The 20,887-nt window shown below is 42.3% G+C and overlaps 1 protein-coding gene across 1 annotated transcript in view; it reads right to left on the bottom strand.

The window, feature by feature from the left end:
• The window catches only part of SH3KBP1 (SH3 domain containing kinase binding protein 1), a 333,408-nt gene that overhangs the window by 271,762 nt on the left and 40,759 nt on the right, over window positions 1–20,887 (bottom strand). The window contains exon 2 of the mRNA XM_057718401.1: window positions 14,766–14,923. Within this exon, the coding sequence (XP_057574384.1) occupies window positions 14,766–14,923 (158 nt within the window). The remainder of the gene's footprint in view (window positions 1–14,765; window positions 14,924–20,887) is intronic.

The following is a 20,887-nucleotide window of genomic DNA, read 5'->3' as shown; positions in this document are numbered from 1 at the left end:
TTTAAGAGTCAGGAGGTTGAGAACGGTTTCCCAGCTCGGGCTGAGAAGGCATTAATGGGGCGTGGGGATAAGAGGTGGGAGTCAAGGCCAGAAAGAAAGGTGGGGATCACAGTCCATGGGCTGACCACGTTCAAGAGTTTAGTCTCTAGCCTAAAACCAAGGGAAAGGCCAAGGAAGGATTTTTAAAGTGTGTGCAGTACCTGGGGAAGGACATGTCATCAAGACCATCAGTGGAGCCTCAATGTGAGGTGAAAGTAGGATGGCCATCGGAGCAGTCCCAGGAGGAGTTTGCCCTACGAGACCTGCCAAGCCATGTCCTACACCCGAGCCCTTTCATCAACACTGTCTCGGAGGCCCTTGACCTCCTCTCACCCGCCCCACTTCTTTCCTCCTCCACTCTTCTCCTGATCTACTTCTCTCATTGGTTCCCCCGGTCTCCAGGCCAACCACAGGCAAGCCAAATGGTGACACCTCCCTGTACCTGCGTAGTGGGTGAGGCTCCTCTAAATCCCAGCCGTGACCATCACAACACAACACAGATAAGAACTACGGCCTAAGGAAAAGTGGATGGGAAAGTGGTTGGTTGGCTGTTCTTTTTGTTTTGGCTTTTTAATTCAACTTAATGGAAAACAAGGACCAAAGTTTGGAATCCTAAAACATACCAATGCTGGGCCTCATGAGCAGAGATACAGATGGCTCTGGGCTATGACCTGCATATTGGGATGTAATAAAGCTCCCCAGCTGATACTTATGTACAACCGAAGGTGACCGAAGGTGAAACCCAGGGGCACTATTTTTTTAACTTTTGATTTTGAAATAATTATATACTCACAGGAACTTACAAAAATAGTGTACAGAGTCCCATGAACCCTTCACCCAGCTTCCTCCAGTGATCGTATCTTATATGACTGTGGTATAATATCAAAACAAAGAAACTGACATGGGTACAATACTGATAACTACACTATGGAGCTTATTCAGTTCTCACCAGTTTTTTGCACGCACTGATGTGTATGTGTGTGTGCATGTGTGTGTTACTATGCAATTTGATCCAACATACACATTTGCATAACCACCATCACAATCAAGATACAGAACTGTTCCATCTCCACAAAGTAACTTCCTTGTGCTGCCCTTTTATAGTTCCACTAGTCCTCTCCCTGCCCTGTCACTGTCCCTTGGCAACCAGTAATCTGTTCTCTAACTCTATAATTTTGTCATTTGGAAAATGTAATATAAATGGAGTCATACAGTATATAAGATTTGAGATTGGCTTTATTGCCAAAGCACAATGCCCTTGTGATCCATCCAAGGTGTTGCCTGTATTCCTTCCTTTTTATTGCTGAGTAGTATTGCACGGTGTGGATGCACTGGAGTGTGTTTAACCATTCAGCCATTGAAGGACAATTAAGTTGTTTCCAATCCAGGACTATTATAAATAAAGCTGCCATGAACATTCTTATACAGGTTTTTGTGTGGACACAAATTTTTACTTCTTGAAGATGAATGTCCAAGAGTACAACTGCTGGGTCATATGGCAAGTGCAAAGTTAGTTTTATAAGAAACTGTCAAACTATTTTCCAGACTGGCTGAACCCTTTTACATTCCTACCAGCAGTGTACGAGACAATCAGTTTCTCTCTACCCTTGCCACCATTTGGCATTACTACTATTTTTTTGTTGCAGCCATTCTAATGCTCATTCTTTTTTTTATAACTTTTATTGAGATATAATTGACATACAATAAACTGCGTATATTTAAAGTATACAATTTGATATTTTTTCTTATTAATAATGTATACATTCCAATCCCAATCTCCCAATTCATCCCCCCCCAACCCCCACCCCCACTTTCCCCACTTGGTGTCCATATGTTTGTTCTCTACATCTGTGTCTCTACTTCTGCCTTGCAAACCGGTTGATCTGTACCATTTTTCTAGATTCCGCATATATGCGTTACTACACAATGTTTGTTTTTCTCTTTCTGACTCACTTCACTCTGTATGACAGTCTCTAGGTCCATCCATGTCTCTACCAATATCCCAATTTCTAATGCTTATTCTAATAGATACACAGTACTATCTCATTGTGATTTTAATTTTCCTTTAACGGCTAATGATGTTGAACATCTTTTCATGTGCTTACTTTCCATTTGTATATGCTCTTCAGTGAAATGTCTGTTCACATCTTTTACCCAGTTTTTTTTAAACTTTTATTTTATATTGGAGTATAGCCAATTAACAATGTTGTGATAGTTTCAGGTGCAAGGCAAAGGGACTCAGCCATACATATACATGTATCCATTCTCCCCTAAGAGCCATTTTTAATCGGATTTTTTGATTTCTTACTATTGCATTTTGAGAGTTCTCGATTCATTCTAAATATAAGTGCTTTGTCAGACATCTGGCTAGCAAATATTTTCTCTTGGTCTGTAACCTGTCTTTTCATCCTCTTCACAGGGTTTTTCACAAAAGTTTTTAATTCTGAAGAAATCTGATTGATTTCTTTTTCTTTACTGTTCTTTTGGTGTGATGTCTAAGAACTCTTCACCTAGGGCTAGGTCCTGAAGATTTTCTCTTGTGTTTAATTCTAAAACTTTTACATTTTTATGTTTTACATTTAAATCTATGATCCATTTTGAGATAATTTTTATAAGGTATAAGGTTTAGGTAGAGGTTCATTTTTTTTTGCCTCTGGCTGTTCAATTGATCCAGCACCATAAGATAAAAAGGCTCTCTCCTTTGTTAAATTGCTTTTGTACCTTTGTCAAAGATCAGTTGGGCATATTTGTGTGGGTCTATTTCTGGGTTCTCTCTTCTGTTCCATTGACCTGTGTATCTGTCCCTCCACCAATACCACACTGCCTTCATTACTTTAGCTATTAAAGTCATAAAATATAATAGACGCCTTCTACTTTATTCTTTTTCAAAACTATTTTACCTATTCTAATTCCTTTGATTTTCCATATAAATTTAAAAATACGCCAGTCGACAAAAAAAAAAAAAAACTTTACTGGGACTTTGACAGAAATTACATTAAACCTGTAGATTTGGGGACTCTTCCAATTCACAAACAAGGTATCTGCCTCTCCATTTATCTAGCTCTCCTTTGAATACTTTCATCAACATTTTGTAGTTTTGGCACACACATCCTGCCCATGTTTTGTTAGATTTAGACCTAAGTATTTCCATTTTTTAGGACTGATTAAAAATGGTATCGTGCATTTACTTTGGGTTTCCATATGTTCATTTCTAGGACATACAAATAATTTCTGTGTGTTACTCTTGTATCCTGTGATCTTGCTGAATTTACTTACTAGTTCCAGGAGTTATTTTATAGATTTTGGGGATCTCCTACATAGCAAATTGTGTCATCTGCAAACAGGGACAGTTTTATACTTCCTTTTCAATTCATATGCCTTTTATTTCTTTTCTCAACATTGTGCTGACTAGAACCTACAGTGCTGTGCTGAATAAGACTAGTGAGAGCAGACGTCTTTGCCTTGTTCCTGTTCTTGGGGGAGGGGGGAAGCATTCATTCTTACACCACTTAGTATGATGTTAACTGTAGATACTCTCTAACAAGCTGGGGAAATTCCCCTATATACCTACTTTGCTTAGAGTTTTTATCATGAATCCATGTTGAATTTTGTCAAATGATTTTTTGGCATCAATTGATATGATCATATGATTACTTTTCTTCCCATAGCCTGTCAATATGGTGGATTGCATTAATTGACTTTCAAACAGCAAAGCAGCCTTCCATATCTAGAATAAACCCCACTTGGTCAGAGTACATAATTCTTTTTGTATGTTGCTGGATTTGTTTTGCTAGTACTTTGCTGAGGATTTCTATGTCTATGCTCTTGAGGGATATTCATCTTTAGGTTTTTTGTACTGTATGTCTGGTTTTGTTATCAAGTTGTAATGGCCTCATAAAATGAATAAGAAGGCATTCTCTCCTCTTCTATTTTCTGGAAGAGAGTATGTAGAATTGACACCTGCTCTTTAAATATTTAGTGGAAATCTCCAGTGAAACCTTCTAGTCTTAGAGATTTCTTTTTTGGAAGCTTTTAAATTATGAATTCAATTTCTTTAACAGTTATAGGACTATTGAGATTATCTATTTCATTTTAGATGAGTTTTGGTAGTTTGTGACATTCGAGGAATTGGTCCATTTCGTCTAAATTGTCAAATGTATGTATGTAGAATTGTTTGTAGTATTCTCTTACTATCTTTTTCATAGCTGCAGGATCTGTAGTGATAGCCCCTGTTTTATTCCTAATATTGCAATTTGTCTTCTTTTTTATCTTTTTTAGTCATCTTAAAGATTTATCCATTTTATTGATCGTTTTAAAGAACTGGCTTTTTCATTGGTTTTCTTTGTTGTTTTTCTGTATTCAACTTCAAAGACTCCTGCTCTTATCTTCATTATTTCCTTTCTTCTGCTTGCTTTGGTTGGGGGGGGGGTGTCTTTTCTTTTCCTAGTTTCTTGAGGTGGGAGCTTATTGATTTCAGATCTTTCCTCCATTCTGATTTAAACATTTAGTGCTATAAAATTTCCTCTCAGCACTACTTCAGCTATGTCCCATAAACTTTAATATGTTGCATTTTCATTTTCATTCAATTGATGTACTTTTAAGATTTCCTTTGAGACTCCCTCTTTGACTCATGAATTATTCAGAAGTGTTTTATTTGATTTCCAAGTGTTTGGAGATCTTCCTGTTATCTTTCTGTTATTGACTTCTAGTTTGATTACATTATGGTCAGAGAACATACTCTGTATTATTTCCACTCCTTTAAATAAATTGAGGTTAGTTTTATGATCCAGGGTATGGTCTAACTTGGTGAATGTTTCATGAGTACTTGCAAAAGATGTGTTTTAGGCTGGTTTTTGAGTGGAATGTTCTATAAATATTAATTAGAATGGCTTGGTTGATAATGCTGTTTAGTTTTTCTATATCCTTGCTAATATCTTATTTAGTAGTTCTTTCAAATTCTGAGAGATGCTGAAGTTCCCAACTACTACTGTTGTGAATGTGTCTATCTTTAAGTTCTATCAGTTTTTGCTTAATGTACTTTGCAGCTCTGCTGTTTGGTTCATTAATACTTAGGATTGTTATGTTTTCTTGGTATAATGACTTTTTTTATCACTGTGTAATGTCCCTATTTATCTCAGGTAATTTTCTTTGTGCTCTAGACTACTTTATCTGATATTATACATAGCCTCTCCTGCTTTTCCTGAAATTAATGCTTGCATGCTATATCTTTTTCCACCCTTTTACTTTTAATGTACCTATAACAATACATTTGAAGTGAGTTTCTTGTAGACAGCACATCATCGAGTCACATTTTTTTATCCATTCTGTTATCTCTATCAATTGGTGTATTTAGACCATTTGTACTTAATTATAGATTTTAAAAGTTTGGTTATAATGTGTCTTGGTATAGATTTCTTTGGGTTTATCCTCTTTGGGTTTTGCTCAGCTTCTTGATTCTGATGGTTTATCCCTTTTGCCCAATTTGGGGGAGTTTTCAACCATTATTTCTTTGAATTTTTTTATTTCTATAGTCTTCTCTTCTCCTTCTGGGACTCCAATGAAACAGATGCTAGACCTAATGTTATTGTACCAAAGGTCTCTGAGGCTCTGTTCTTTTTTTTTCCAGACTAGTTTCCATCTGTTGTCTGGACAACAGATAGAATAGGCTAAATTTTATTGGTCTGTCTTCAACTTCATTGATTCTTTCCTCTGTCATCTGTATTATTAAGCTCATTCAGTGGACTTAATATGGTGATTTATTTTTTAGTTCTATAATTTCCATTTTTTATTATCTCTAAATTTTTGCTGAGATTTTCTAATTTTTTTTTTGTTTCACGAGTGTTTGTAGTTGCTCATTGAAGCATTTTTCTGATGGCTGCTTTAAAATCTTTGTCAGATAATTCCAACATCTGAGTCTCCCTGGTGTTGGTATCTGTTGATTACCTTTTTAATTAAGTTCCATTTTTTTCTGGTTCTTGGTATGACAAGTGATTTTTTATTGTATCCTGGGCATTTGAGTTATTATGTTATAAGATTCCGGATCTTATTTAAATTTAGCAGGTGCTGACCCTATATAGATTAAGTATGCAGATCCTGGGCTACTTTTGTGAGCTATGATGTCAGTGACAGTTTAGTTTCCAGAGGCCTTGCAATGCCATTCTGGCCTTCATTTGTGTTACCTAGAGGTCACTCTTAAAACCTGGGTGGTATTTCACACTGTAGCTTATTTTCTCAAACTTTTTGGCACGTTAATTCTAGTCAGATTCATGTACGTGTTGGTCAGGATTTTGCTCAAGATTTCCTATATGGGTTTAACACATCCCTTTCTGCAGCTCCCTCCTGTCCAAGATTTTCCCCACTATCTAGTGGAGAGGGTGAGGGAGGCCACTTACTACTGCTGAGCCCAGGGCAGGGGGTGACAGTCCAGACTTCCCATTTGGTCTCCACTGGCAACACGCCAATAGGGAAGGAGCGAACTGCCCCAGATACAATTTGCTATCTGTATTTTAAGCCAGACACTTAATGGCTCAACATCCATTTACTGTCTCACAGTTCTGTCAGTCAGAAGTCCAGGTAAGCTCAACTGGACTCTCTGCTCAGGGTCTCACAAGGCTAATATCAAGAATCCAACCAGGCTGGACTCTTATCTCGAGGCTTGGGAGGACAATCCCCTTCCAAGTTCACTCAGGTTATTGGCAAAATCCCATTATTGCAGCAGTAGGTGTGAGGTCTCCATTTCCTTGCTGGCTCTCAGCCAAGGTTTGCTCTCTGCTCCAATAAAGTTGCCTATGTCCCTTCTCCGTGACCACTCCATCTTCAAAGTCACAAGTCCTTCTCAAGCTTTCAATCTCTCCCACTTCCTCTTCTGCCACTAGGCAGAGAAATTTCTCTGCTTTTAATGGCTCAAGTGCTTGGGAGATTGGGAGTGCCACACATACATTAATATGTAAAAACAGATGACTAATAAGAAAAAATATCAAATTGTACACTTTAAACATATGCAGTTTATTGTATGTCAATTATATCTCAATAAAACGCTTCTTAAAAGAAAAAAATGGCTCAAGTGCTACGATCAGGCCCACCTGGATACCTCTCTCTTGTGAAGTCAACGGCACCGTATAACATAACACAACTACTGCAATGACAGCTTATCACATTCAGGTTCTAGGGATTCAGGAGTGGAATCTTGGGGACCATTCCTAGAAATTCTGCCTACCTCACTACCACTGGGTAGAAGGCAGTATTTAGTCCAGTGTTTAGCTGGTCCAGAGTTTCTGCAATTAGAACGTATTAATTCTGATGAACTCACATAGAACGCTGTTTGCATATTGCTACGTTGTTTTTGTATTTGTAGTACATATTTTTTTTTTTACAATTTCCAGCATGATTATGTTTCCTTATATAGTCATAAAGGTACTTTAGAAATAACATAATATTTTCAAATGTAGAACTACAGGTCACAGACAGGCTACAAGCCACGTGCTTGAGAAAAGATATTAAAGAGGATGATACTGCCTATCAGTCCCATTGTACAAAAGGAGTGTCCAAGCTTTACCAAGCAGCAAATCACCTGAACTTCTAAAAGTATTCTAAGGCCCCAATGCCAACTCCTACCCCCACTCCAAACTGCTGATGATGCAGTGTGCCTGGAACAGGGCCAGACTGGAGACTCACTGGTTTAGGGTCCCCTGTGGGACCCCCACACTTCACAAGTTTAAGTGTCCAGTAATGATCATGGCAACATCTTACATGGTTTAGATTTTGATCTGTTAGAAAGCTGGGGGTTGAAACACATGATTTCAAAGTCCCTTTCTAAGCTCAGATTCGATAATCCTGTCATTAAGAAAATAAGACTCCATTATGCATAATCACCAAGATCAACTTGGTCAGGGGACCGCTCTCCCAGAGTCACAAGACACCCCTCCACTCACACACTTCCTGCGCTGCAACAGTGACAAAGCCTGAGGAATCTGCCAACTGGTATGGCTTTTATTGGTAACACACTTGTCTTTAATTACTCCATACCCTTCCTGGAGTACCATTTCTGATAACAGCATCTAACAGGCTCCAGTTGTTAGCTTTAAGATTTTGTTCTTGAAAAGAAAACTATGTATTGAAAGTTTAAAGAATAACTCGAGTTGGAATTGGTTGTTTGCAAGGGCCCCATGGATGGGGAACAACCACACAGTCACACATCTGGATTATTTACTACTCTTAGGAAAGACAACAAAGCTCCTTCTGAAAAGCAAATCCTAAGCACTGCAAAATAACAAGCCTCCTTACAAATGAGTAACATGAAGTATCTTCCCGAATTGCCTTGCTTTCAGAATTTGTAGGGAAAACAGCACCAGCCCATAAATCTGGGCAAAGGTTGCTCTTTTGAGTTGAAATAGCTGATTTCTGAAGAGAATGCTTTAAAATGCAGAAAATAAGTTCACAACCATGATTCTGAATATAGAATAGCAACCTGGGAATCTCTACTTGAAGCCACTTGTTGTAAAGTAACTTTGTGATTTTTTCTTAATGCAAGAATAGCAGAGCACCTGACAGGTTTCTCTCCAAGTGGTACAAATGTGCAGAATGTTGACAGGACACTCGGGGAAGGCAGGATGCAGCGGGTAATAATGGTGGGGGGCTTAATCCCATCAGGATAATTCGGACAGCCAGATAATGCTGCCTGCTTGAGCTCAGGGTCTAGCACCAGTCTGCGCAGGTTCCAAAGTTCTATGCTCCTCACTAGCATATAAGTCTTTTAACCGTAAGATGCCTTGGTTATCTCTTCTAAAAAATGGGCATGATAAAAAAAAAAAACAGTACCTATGCCATAGAGTGGTATAAAGGATGTAATGAGATAAAGCATGTGAAGAGCTCAGCCTCCTTCCTGCCTGGAGTAAGTGTGCAGCAAATTTTAGCCCTTATACACAGACAGACACGAGCAGATTCTACACACAAAGCCAGGCAGCCAGCAAGCCTGGAAATGTAGTCATTATTATTCCACAAAGCAACACAGCAATCAGGGCCAAAAGATAACTGTAGGTTCATCTAGCATGTTCAACAGAGCTGCCTGATGAATTCAGTCAAAACCTTCTCAGGTGGCATTTTAATCAGGACGATCCTTGCAGAACGATGTCTAACACGTGCTCTCCAGGGTACAGAATGGCCAAAGGCCAGGTCACAGGAGCTAACACTGTCCTCCTGTGGAAGAAGTTACATTCGTAATAATACACTGTTCCATTCCATGCGTCTCATTTGTGCTCACAGCTCTGGTGCCAGCCCGTTGCAGACGCCCAGCAAACACTCCCTGAGGAGATGGGCAGAGCCCACACATCTGAGCACATCAGCACGAGACGTCGTGAGCAGGGGGAGGCTACGCACGCTATGAAGCACACCTGGAACACTCCCACCACCCTCCTAAGAGAGACAAGTACCTTGAAGACAATATTCCATATACTTCACAAAACCAGTGGCCCTTGGGGTGAAAAAGTAAAGTGAAATTTCATCAAAGAGATCTACTTCAGGGGCCCTGAGTACAGAATAGCAACTTGGAACTCTCTACTTTATGCCACTTGTTGAAGTAAATTTGTGATTCTTTCTGAAACCAAAACAAGCAAAATAAGTGTGAGCTTTATCTCAGACTGCTGCAGATATGCAAAAGCCTCACCTTCTACCTCATGGATGAAAAAAACAACTATTTTCACCAACCGCTTTACACAAATACAAAAAAGCCTCTGGATACGGCAAAGAGAGATCTAAAACAACTAGCAGATGAAAGCTGAGGCAGTAGGAAACCGAGCTGAAAACTGTTACACTCAGCATAAGACCTGCAACTACAAGTAAACACACCTCGGCCTTCGACAAAGGGGCCTGCGGCTGCGGCGTATGCTTCTACCTCACACATCCACCGACAGGCAGGGAGAGCGCACACTTCCTCACACACGCACAGAGAGACTTAAAGATCAACAAGCACATTCTTTTAACCCCTGCTGCAGCTTCCTGCTTTCTACTTAACAGCCTGGGTCCCACTGCCCGGCACCAAAGGTCGCCCCCACCCCCCAAAGCAGGCAGACCCATGCATGACGGCCCAAGTCATGGGTTCAAGGCCTCTGCCTTTTGAAATTCCTTTGTCTGTTTGGGGGTACATGTCAGGAGAACTCAGGAAAAGGCTGCTAATAACTCCTTTGCTGGACTCAAGTCCACTGCTGTCTGGCTCTGAGGTAAGGTTCTGAAAGGGGGGGACACTGGTCAGTGAATCCAACATGGGGAAAATGAACCCCTGTGAAGGGCCCACATCTGCCTCTCATTGGTGGCTATCTTTCTGTTCTATGTGGCAGTTTCAGGTCTCAGGAGGGCAGCCATACTTTTTTAAATAAATGACTGTGGATTTCATACTAGTGCCTTCTACTATGACATCCCATATTATGGTCTATTGTGGTCTATGCAGAAAAAATATCCAAAACTTGGAAATGAAGCCAGAAATGACCATCGTGTGAACTTTTATTTAATGTGATGCTGATGCATTTTCTAATTAGCATGCGCCCCCCTCACCGAAGGGTCAACTGATTCTCTCTGGAGACGTAATCTGATTTAACTAACACTTTATTAGGAAATTTTACAACTCTATAAAAGTCTGAGGATAACATGTAGGAAAACAATAAGGTACGCCACTTTCTTTTTTTCTTTTCTGGTAGAGATGATAACCCCAAAGGTTAAGATTTTATTGTCCTCTAAGACATGAACCCATTTTCATCTTCTTCATCCTTTCTTCTTTAATTGTATTGAATTATAGTTGAATTTACAATACTGTTTTCATTTTGATCTTCTTTTAACATTCCTTTTTCCATGGACTTTTTAAACAGTTCCTCACATCCTCATGAATTAGTTTTGTTATTCTGCTAGTACTCTCATTAAATGAGTTCAGTAAAACTTTGACATGTGCTCGCTATTGGCATGTTTTTAACCATCTAAGAATGAGTCTTTGATAGTTCATGGGCCCAACAATCAAATGGTCCCTGGGACATCGAGTTCTGGGCTTAAGGACCCCTCAGCGGTCATACTCAAAGGCCAACTACGCAAAGACCACCACATTCAGGCACAAATGAGGCCCTAGTACAGGCGGCACCCACCCTCTCCATAGAGGCCACAGATTTAAACAGAGAAAAACATATAGGTTGAAAGTGAGGGAGGGCAGCAATTCGACTCCAATACATTTAGATACACAAGAGAAATGAGTGCCTGTCTCCATAAAATACTCAAAGTGGAAACAACCCAAATGTCCATCCACAGCAGAATGCATAAACAAATTATAGCTTTTCCATAAAATGGGATGCTATACAGCAAGAACAAAGTACTGATATACGCAGCAACATTTTGTTGTGTAAAAGTAGCCATATATAAACGAGCAGATATTGTATGATTCCGTTTACACGAAATTCAAATACAGGCAAAACTAATCTATGATGACAGATTACCTATGAGAAGGGGAACAACTGGGAAAAGGCATGATGGAACTTTCTAGAGGGATAGAAATAAAATTGATCTGGATGACGGTTACAGAGGCATGCACTTATATTAAAAAAATTATCAAGCTGTACAATTATGACTTCAGCATTTCACTCTATGTAAACTGCACCTGAAAAATGAATAAAATTTTTTAAAAGAGGAGGGATAAAGAAAAATGTAAAAGAAGTGGGTGAAGAGAGAGGCATGGAGAAGAAAGGGAAGAGGTACTTTAAAAGATTCTTCTTCGACATGCACGGTAAATAAAATAAGAAGTAACTAAATAAAAGCAAAAGAGGAACAAACCCAAAAGGCCATGGGGCCTGGTTGGGCACATGTATGGGCACCAACAAATCTCAGCCCAAGAGCTGGCGAAGCCCAGGCATCTTCTTAATGATGGGGTGGCCTGACTGTCTGGTATTTTTCCTTTGAGAAATTGAGACAATGCAGAGTTGAGGTGGATACTGAATTCCCACACTTTAGGGGACCAGGTTCATTTGGAACACTGATTCAGGATCTGATCAGTGAATCAAGAAAATGCTTAAGGTAAGCTCTCCCACAATGGTAACACTGCATAAAGGCATGCAAATAAACAACAGGATGCCACAAGATTACCCAATTCAGTCTGGGGACAAATGATTCTTAAGCTAAATATGGCATGTGTAAATCCACTTTCAAATCTATGAACTTCTGCCAACATGATTATTATTACCTAAAGGTGTATTTTCAGCTTCTAGAACTCTCTATGGCAGTGTTCTTTATTGTTAAACTCTACTGCATCCACCTACTGGATTTTCAATAATAGGCCTAAAACATTCCCAGTGGGTGAAGACTTGAAAATAGACTCAGCCATCTGAAAGAAAAGAAGTTTCTTTTTCTGCCAAATGTAACAGCCACAGGTGGTGCGGCCCCAGCCGTTCCTGCCACATCCTTTCTGGCCCAGGTGGAACAAGCACCTCCCAAGCGTGCGACTTCCCCTCCCTAGAGGTGCTCTAGCCGAGGTGAGACAAGTGGTAGACAAAGGCAGGGGCTTTCGGGCCAGGGCAGCGGCTCCCTTCCTTCATCCGTCACACGAACAGCGGCACACTTGGTAGGTGGCCGGCCACATACTAAGTGATTTCCACGCACTGTCTCCTCTAATCTTCAGAGTGGCCTGATGAGGTAGTCAGGCTTGGGAGGGGAAAAAAACCCAGATGGCCCACTCAAATTAGATAATCTGAGGTGGCATTAATAAAGAGACTTTTACAAAGTAGGTGAGGTTGGAGCTGAGGGCTAGAAACAAGGGAGCCCCAGGCCTGCCGGGATGATGGGAAAGGAACGTAGAAGGGACTCGATGGGCGCAGCCACCATCTGGTAGAGGGACACAGCCAGAGGCAGGCAAGCCTGGGGCAGGGAGCCAGCCAGATAACCCCTGACCTCGCTGGGCTCCCTGCCTCCCGCCATCTCCCACCAGCCTCCCCTTGAAACAAAGCCCGCAGGCCACCGTGAGGCAGGACCCACTGCTGTGGCCCACACTGGCCCAGCCCAAGGCTGAGTGGGTGGAGAGGGGTGGCCAGAGGCCCTGGCGGTGGAGCACTTCATCCCAGGGCCACAGCGATGAGCTTCTGCTCCCCGATGCTCCTGGGGCTCTTCCGGCGCTGCCCTCCCTGCCCTGGCGCCCCAGCCCTGAGCAAAGGCTAACCTCGAAGTTTCTGAGTCTGTGGATTTGTGGTTTGGAATAAGCCATGAGGACACAGAAAAGGCTTTCAAAACAGGGCCCACCTTCTAAACTGGAGCTGCAGTCCCATCTTCCTACAGTCCTCCCCTCCTTCCCACGGTCCTCCTCTCTCACTCCTTCCTCCTTCATCTTCACTCCAAGCTTTGCCTCTTTTCTCCAGAAAAGTCCCCCTTCCAATCCAGAATTTAGCTCAACTTCAAGGATGGTCCTTGTCCCAAAATTGGGGCTTTTGTTTAGAAGGGCAAAAGAATTCACCCTGTTTACACATCAACAGACTCAATCCACGGGGGCCCAAATGTGATGCTTTCCTCCTCTGAAAATGGAGGAGAGAGGGCTGCCAGGTTCAACTGTAGTCCAAGAAAAAAAGTCTATCCTCCCACACTGTTCACAGAAAGCAAGGTTTATCAGCATGTAACCCACAAAACTCGACCAGCTTTCTGCACACCAAGAAGAAAGAACAAGAGAAAAGTTAGCACGATCTTCTGAGGCAAGATCCTGAAGAAAGATGAAACTGGGTTTCTATTTGTTCTAGACTTGGGCGGGGGGTGCAGGATACTGGTAGAGGGGCCAGGGGGTGAAGCCTGGAGTACATCACTGTTCTTGCTCAACAACCCCTTTCCATAAAACCTTCCCATGTAGCCCACATGGCTATTTAAGGGGGGGTACCTGCTTCTCTGGGCCCAGCATCCCCCACACCACCTGCCCCCCCATGGCCCCAGATCTCAGGCATGGTCTGGTGCCACCGGAACTACAGCAGGGGCCCTGGGGATTCCTGCGCGCAGCCCTGCCTACCAAGAGCAGGCACGCCTGGCCCAGTGCTGGACAGGAAGGTTACGGTCCAGGGACTTTTTAGACCCATTTGTTATTTCCCTCTGGGATCAGCCTGCAGGTGATTCCCGCTATTATTTACAACTGTGTGGTATGAAATTTCTTAACATAACTGAGTTACATTTTTGTAATTAACCCTTCAGCAGAGGGCATAATTTTTAAAACCTTACTGAAAAACTAGATTTGCCTCAATGCCTCATGGGCATAAATGGGAAAAGGAAAATAACACTGCTCCTATCAAAACGCCAACATGATACGAAAGTGAAAACCTGGCATAACTGGAATTCCGCATTTAGTTTGACTGCTACTTGATTTAAGTGGTCAAAACTGAGTTTCACCTCCATTATGAATGGAAAGGAAGAGGGCATGAGTCTTTGAAACTATCACGGCATATAAACAAGTCCACAAATAAAACAATTTGACAAGCTTTGCATTTTCCCCGCATTTTCTAAGTGATACACAGTTTAGAAAAGAACATTCTGGGCCTTAAGAAAGTAATTTCGCAACAAGTATCCCCCAACATCAAGGGCAAAGCTATACGTGCTCTTCTTGACAGTGCATAAGAGGTCAAGCTGTCAACGCAGCCCCTAAAAGAGTCCCATGAAATTCCTCCTCAAGTGCCCCCACAGCTTTGGTCAGTAGAACCCACACAGGAGACAGGAAAAGGGTTTCGCTTTGTACTCACTCTTACAAAGTTGTCAGGGAACAAACCTCTCCTGCCATTGACCTGTCCCTCCCACCAGCCTCCATCCTCCTTCCTGATGTTGGTGATGATTTCACCCACGCTGATCGTCAGCTCATCGTCGTGCTGGGCCTGGTAGTCAAACTCCACTATGGCCTCCACTGGAAGGAACAGGGACCAAACAAAAACAAAAACAAAACAAAACGGCACTTTAGATCAGATGTTGGAGAAGTTCAAAGCCCAGCAGCCCTGGAGAGTCAGCAAAGTCATATTCAAGGGGCTTCCCCTCTAGCAATACTTAAAATAACAGGGCCACACATGGCCGCCCGACTTTGGTTAACCTGAGGCCTGTAGCACAGAAACCACAAAGTGCTGGTCCGTGGTCAGGCACAGGCAGAGTGGGCTACAGGTCTCAGGGCCAGCAGGGGCTTCAAGAGGGGAAACCACACAACGACAGAAGGCCAACACTTGTGCACCGCCCCGCCCCCAGACGGAGTCCAGCGTCATTTTCCCAAGTGCAGAGATGGCAGATAACGACAGGTGCGAGTTTGGCTCTCAGGTGCCCTCTCCCTCGCCCAGACTAGCTGATGCTAACCTCTCTGGGCCTCAGTTGTACAAAATGTGGGTGACGATCATTCCCACCTACAGAGATAATGCCCACCTCTCAGCCACACTCATGTGAAGACAGCCGATACAGACGGCCCCGCCGGCCAAACCAACATCTCAGACCACTCACGTCTGCAGGCACAACTGCCCTCTTGACAGATGGCTTCTGAGGCATCAGTACCATTTTAAACTGTTCTCCCAATCCATGGTGATTTTGTATACTTGGTAATAAGTAGAGACAACGGATAAGGCAGACGGGTCTTCTGGTGCTAATGCAAATTAGCAGAGCCAACAAATCTAGAGGTTGGTTAATTTATCCACCCGTGGGTTAAACAATTCATCTAGTCTTCGGGCCTCACCTCACGCCCACCTCCATCAATCAATCTCCTGTCTTTTTTATTTATTTATTTATTTATTTACTTATTGGCTGCTTTGGGTCTTCGTTGCTGCACGTGGGCTTTCTCTAGTTGTGGTAAGCAGGGGCTACTCTTCACTGTGGTGCAAGGGCTTCTCATTGCAGTGGTTTCTCTTGTTGCAGAGCATGGGCTCTAGGCTCTCAGGCTTCAGTACTTGTGGCAATGTGGGCTCAGTAGTTGTGGCTCACGGGCTTAGTTGCTCCTGGCATGTGGGATCCTCCTGGACCAGGGGTCAAACCCGTGTCCCCTGCATTGGCAGGCGGATTCTTAATCACTGCGCCACCAGGGAAGTCCCTGTCCTTTTCATTTTTTATTTGCAGCTTGATATGAATGAATAGATGGATGGGTGGATGGACAGACGAACAAAGGGCAAATGAACATAAGGGTAGTGAAAATTAGGTGAAACCCCAAGAAATGAATAAGCAACTTAGAAATTACAGTAAAAGAATGGAAGAGGAAAAGTTAAATGAGTTCTATAAGGAACACACACACACAAAAATGAACTCAAAATGGATCATAGGCCTAAATGTAAGCATTAAAACTGTAACATTTTTATAAGAAAGCATAGGAGAAAATCTCAGTGATCTTGGGTTTGGCAAAGATGTCTACAACAGGAGACAAAAAAGCACAAATGACTTTCACAAATTCAATATATTGGGGTAGGTTTTTCAAGAAAAAGGTTGGTAGGTGAGTGGGCTTCTTGTCAAACGCACTTTGCATATCCATAGTGATAAATCCCCAAAGTGCTTTCAGATCAAATGACCCCATCCACCCAGACTGGTGTGCTCATCTTGTCCACTCACAATGTCAGCTAATCCAGACAGTTCATAAGCAACTCAAAGCAGAATTTCCTTTCCGAGATTATTTCTTCATTCCCAAATTAGCTGGCTGACTTTGCTGTCATAAATCTGCTCAGGCTGAAGTTGAGTTGTGAACCATTTTCATCACTCATCAACAGAAAGGAGAAACACAAGAGCATAAACAAGGCAACCTTTTCAGATTTCTCCTGGTTCCTGACAAGTACAAAGGCAGAAACATTCCAATTTTCTTGTATCATGTTCTCACTCAGTTAAAACGAGCCATCGTAACAATCTGAACCAGGTCGATTAAAAGCAGCTTCCTTCGAATTACCTAGACATGGCTCTATTGAAGCTTTGCTATCGGAACTGAGATTACAGTAACCACTGTTTATGTGCCAGACATTTTCCTGCATTATCTCACTTAATCTTCACAGTATTACGATGCCCATCTTCCCAATTAGAGAACCTGAAGCTTAGCAAAGCAGTTCAGCTTATTTTCTGAGCCAGTGCCCTCCAAACTGGGATGCACTCACTTCAGGAATTAGTTGACATCATGAAAAAAAAATGAGAACATCTATTCATTTTATTTTAATTTTAAAAAGAGAAAAATTCAACTTCTCTAACATTCCATTTGCAGAATGACACCGGCTCCTTCATCCAGCCTCTAGGTCAGGCAGTCAGGGATGCTCGGAGGGCACAGAGCAGCCTGAGGGACAGCTGTGCCCCTCGACAAGGGTGGCTGCTGGAGCCAGTAACAACTTTCAGCTCCATGGGGCACCCTGCAGTTCTTGAAGGCCTCTTGGTAGAGTCTCTTTACGACTATTACTGTTTTTAAGTAAAATTACCCTCACTAAATGGATGAGAGACTTGAGAAGATTTGGGTAAAGAAAGTAGGGGTTGTAGATAATACTCAACACACAACCAAGTCAACAAGAAAATGGTGGAGCTGCCACTTCAGCCCCTGGGTGGGAGCTCTCTGTCTGCCAGGGTGGGGGGTGAATATGAGGACAAGCCAATCTGCACAAAACACTCTGAGTTATCAAGATAATTTGTAATACGGGTTTTCTCCCACCTTTGATATAGGTTTAAGTTACCTAATTATAATATGGAACTATTGGGATTAGCAAGATATTTAAAAACTATGTACCTGAGCCATGAAGACAAATGCCTTCACTTTTCACCAATGTCTAAAATCATACAATAGTCAATCTTATGTTTTCCAAAAGTTCATTAAACCTAATAATAAATATAAGTTTCTTTTGGGTTTTCTTAATCAACTAGGACAGTAATATGTGCACATAACATATAAATATATATATTTGGAGATAGGCATTATTTTTCCCATTAATTTTTTTTTACATCTTTATTGGAGTATAATTGCTTTACAGTGTTGTTAGTTTCTGCTGTACAACAAAATGACTCAGCCATATGTATACATATATCCCCATATCTCCTCCCTCTTGAGCCTCCTTCCCATCCCCCTATCCCACCTCTCTAGATTGTTATTTTTTTTTAACAAGAAAAGGCTGGAACACTGACCTAAGCTCCCCAAGGCTGATCCTATTTTAGCACTTAGAGATGAAAGCTCATAGCTTTTCTGAAGGGGAAAGAAAATCGCCCTAAGTAGAGTTGTGGGGAAGCAGCACATGGCACCTGCCTGAGGGAGAGGGGGGAGGAATCTGGTCAATGGTCCATCTTGACACTGAACCCTGTGTACTTTGGGGAACTCAGAACCCCAACCACTTTCAGAACATGACCTCGCTTCTTCTTTCCTCAACAGCAAGTCTCATTTTCTGCATTCTTCATGTGGGCTTTATCAAAGTAAAGCTGGAAGAGGACAAAGGAATCTTCTTCAAGAAGATGGGTCCTGGGACTTCCTAGGTGGCATAGTGGTTAAGAATCCATCTGCCAATGCAGGGGACACAGGTTCAATCCCTGCTCCAGGAAGATCCCACATGTCGCCGAGCAACTAAGCCCGTGTGTCACAACTACTGAGCCTGCGCTCTAGAGCCCATGAGCCACAACTATTGAGCCCATGTGTCACAACTACTGAAGCCTGCATGCCTGTGCTCCGCAACAAGAGAAGCCACCGCAATGAGGAGCCCACACACCAAAACAAAGAATAGCCCCTGCTCACCCAACTAGAGAAAGCCCACAACTAGAGAAAGCCTGGGTGCAGCAATGAAAACCCAACACAGCCAAAAATTAAATAAATATTTAAAAGAAAAAAAAAAGAGAAGAAGATGGGTCCTGGGATTCCCTGGTGGTCTGGCAGTTAAGACTCCATGCTCCCAATGCAGGGGGCCCAGGTTTAATCCCTGGTCAGGGAACTAGATCCCACATGCCACAACTAAAGATCTTGCATGCCGCAATGAAGATGTGGTGCAGCCAAATAAATAATAAAGTTTAAAAAAAAAAAAGGAAGATGGGTCCTAAGATATAAACAGTTGGTGCCTGTTGTTGAAAACTGGAGAGAAGCACATCCTGGTTTTGCTTCCATCTCCCTCTTAGGATGAGTCCAAGAAGAACACAGCTTAATTGACGGCTGCTGGGAGTAAGGCTGAGGATTAGCGACTGGGGACTCAGGGATATATAAAGCATAACTGCATAATTTCCAAGTCTTCCCAATATCCTATTGAGCTGATCTGTCCTGATTTACGCTTCCTTTAACTCCTGGACACTTAATCACATGCACTCTGCCTGCCTTCTGGGCCCAACGGGGCCCTGGCTGCCTCCTATCTCCTTTCTGGCTCGTCCAGCCCCCAAGCCTCCCCAGGCCCTGGCACTGAGGCGATTCCACACTGTGGTGGCTGCACGTGTGTCTCATCCTCCCAGTGAGCTTCTAAATGTCTTCTGGGTACGAATCTCCCTTAGTTCTGTCGTGGCCCCTACGAACATCCATGACATATAGTAGGTACTCAACAAAGCCTTGAGAAACCGACAGCTCAGCTTGCATTTGCATTTCATAATGGCAGATAGTTCTTTGCCCAACAAAGATGCTACTAAAATGCCAAGTGTCAATCACATTTTTGCAAATTGAGTCAGATCGTCAGTGCACTAAGGGAGCTTGCTATTTAAAGGATCCTGTGGTTAATTCTTTTGTAACATGAATAATCACTTCCTGCTTTACCTTTCCTGTCAAGAAGAATTTTTACATATCAGGTTTCTCTAAGAGAAGGAAACCTATGTATGGCTTTGTTAAGAGCTTACAAAACATGAGGCTATGCCTCTCTTATCCCTTCTAAGGGCTCTTCTTGTGTCCCTTGTAAGCCTTTGAAAGGTTTAGAACTTGGCTGTCCACTAAAGTGTCACTTGCCACATGTACCTATTGAATACTTGAAGTGTGGCTTGTCCAAATTGAGATGTGCTGTAAAATACACAGCAAGGTGCAAAGACTTATTAGGGGGAAAAAGAATGTAATTATTTTTTATATTGATTGTATGTTGAAATACTGTTTTAGATATGCTGGGTGAAATCATTCAATTTCATTTCAAGTATAATTCAAATTCATTTCGCTTGTTTATTCTCCGTTTCTGAATGTGGCTACTAGAACATTTAAAGTCACATCTGCAGCCAGTATTATAGTTCTATTTTACAGAGATGGTCTAGGATAATACTTGGCAGACAGGAGCTCTAGATCTCACAGAGCACAAAAACAGTCAAAATATTCACAAGAGCCCATGAGAAAGTCTGTGGCCCCAAAATCCATTTCCTTGCCTTCAGGAAGCTGCAGGGAGCGGCAGCAAGGATAAAACCCGACCTACAATTTTTTTTTAACAGTACCCTTTGGGAAACTACCTCTGGGCATGAGCACAAAATTAAAACATTAAGCTAAATAAAATATATCAGAGGTGTAATTAGGCCAACAGTAAACAAAATCCCATATTTAAAGACACCATAAATTACAAAACTTAAGGATGTCTCCTTGTCAGAAAATACCACCCTCCAGCCGCCTGCTGTGCCCGCACAAGTCTGCTACAGCTACCATCGCTGTGAAAGCCAAAGCTGCAGTTAACCCGAGTGCACAGAAAGAGAGGCCGAGCCAGAGGAGATAAGAGATCTGCTTCGAAATGCAAAATGCTTCAACCTCCCCATCTCTGCCTTGAAACCTGCTGGGATGTCTCCTCCCCCCAAAGATGAAATGGGTGGTTTTAACTGTCGGTTGGCTAAGCCAGCTGCCAAGCAGCTTCTCACAGCGGCAGCAAACTTCTCACGGTGGCTGGTGGTGGCGTTTCAGAGCACCCCCCCCCCCCACCCCCGCCGCTCTGTGACCGGCTCCTTCCCACCTCTGTGCACTGAACTT

This window comes from Hippopotamus amphibius, chromosome X (genome assembly GCF_030028045.1).
Source record: "Hippopotamus amphibius kiboko isolate mHipAmp2 chromosome X, mHipAmp2.hap2, whole genome shotgun sequence".
Lineage (NCBI taxonomy): Eukaryota > Metazoa > Chordata > Mammalia > Artiodactyla > Hippopotamidae > Hippopotamus > Hippopotamus amphibius.
This window is presented reverse-complemented; position numbering and strand designations above follow the sequence as displayed.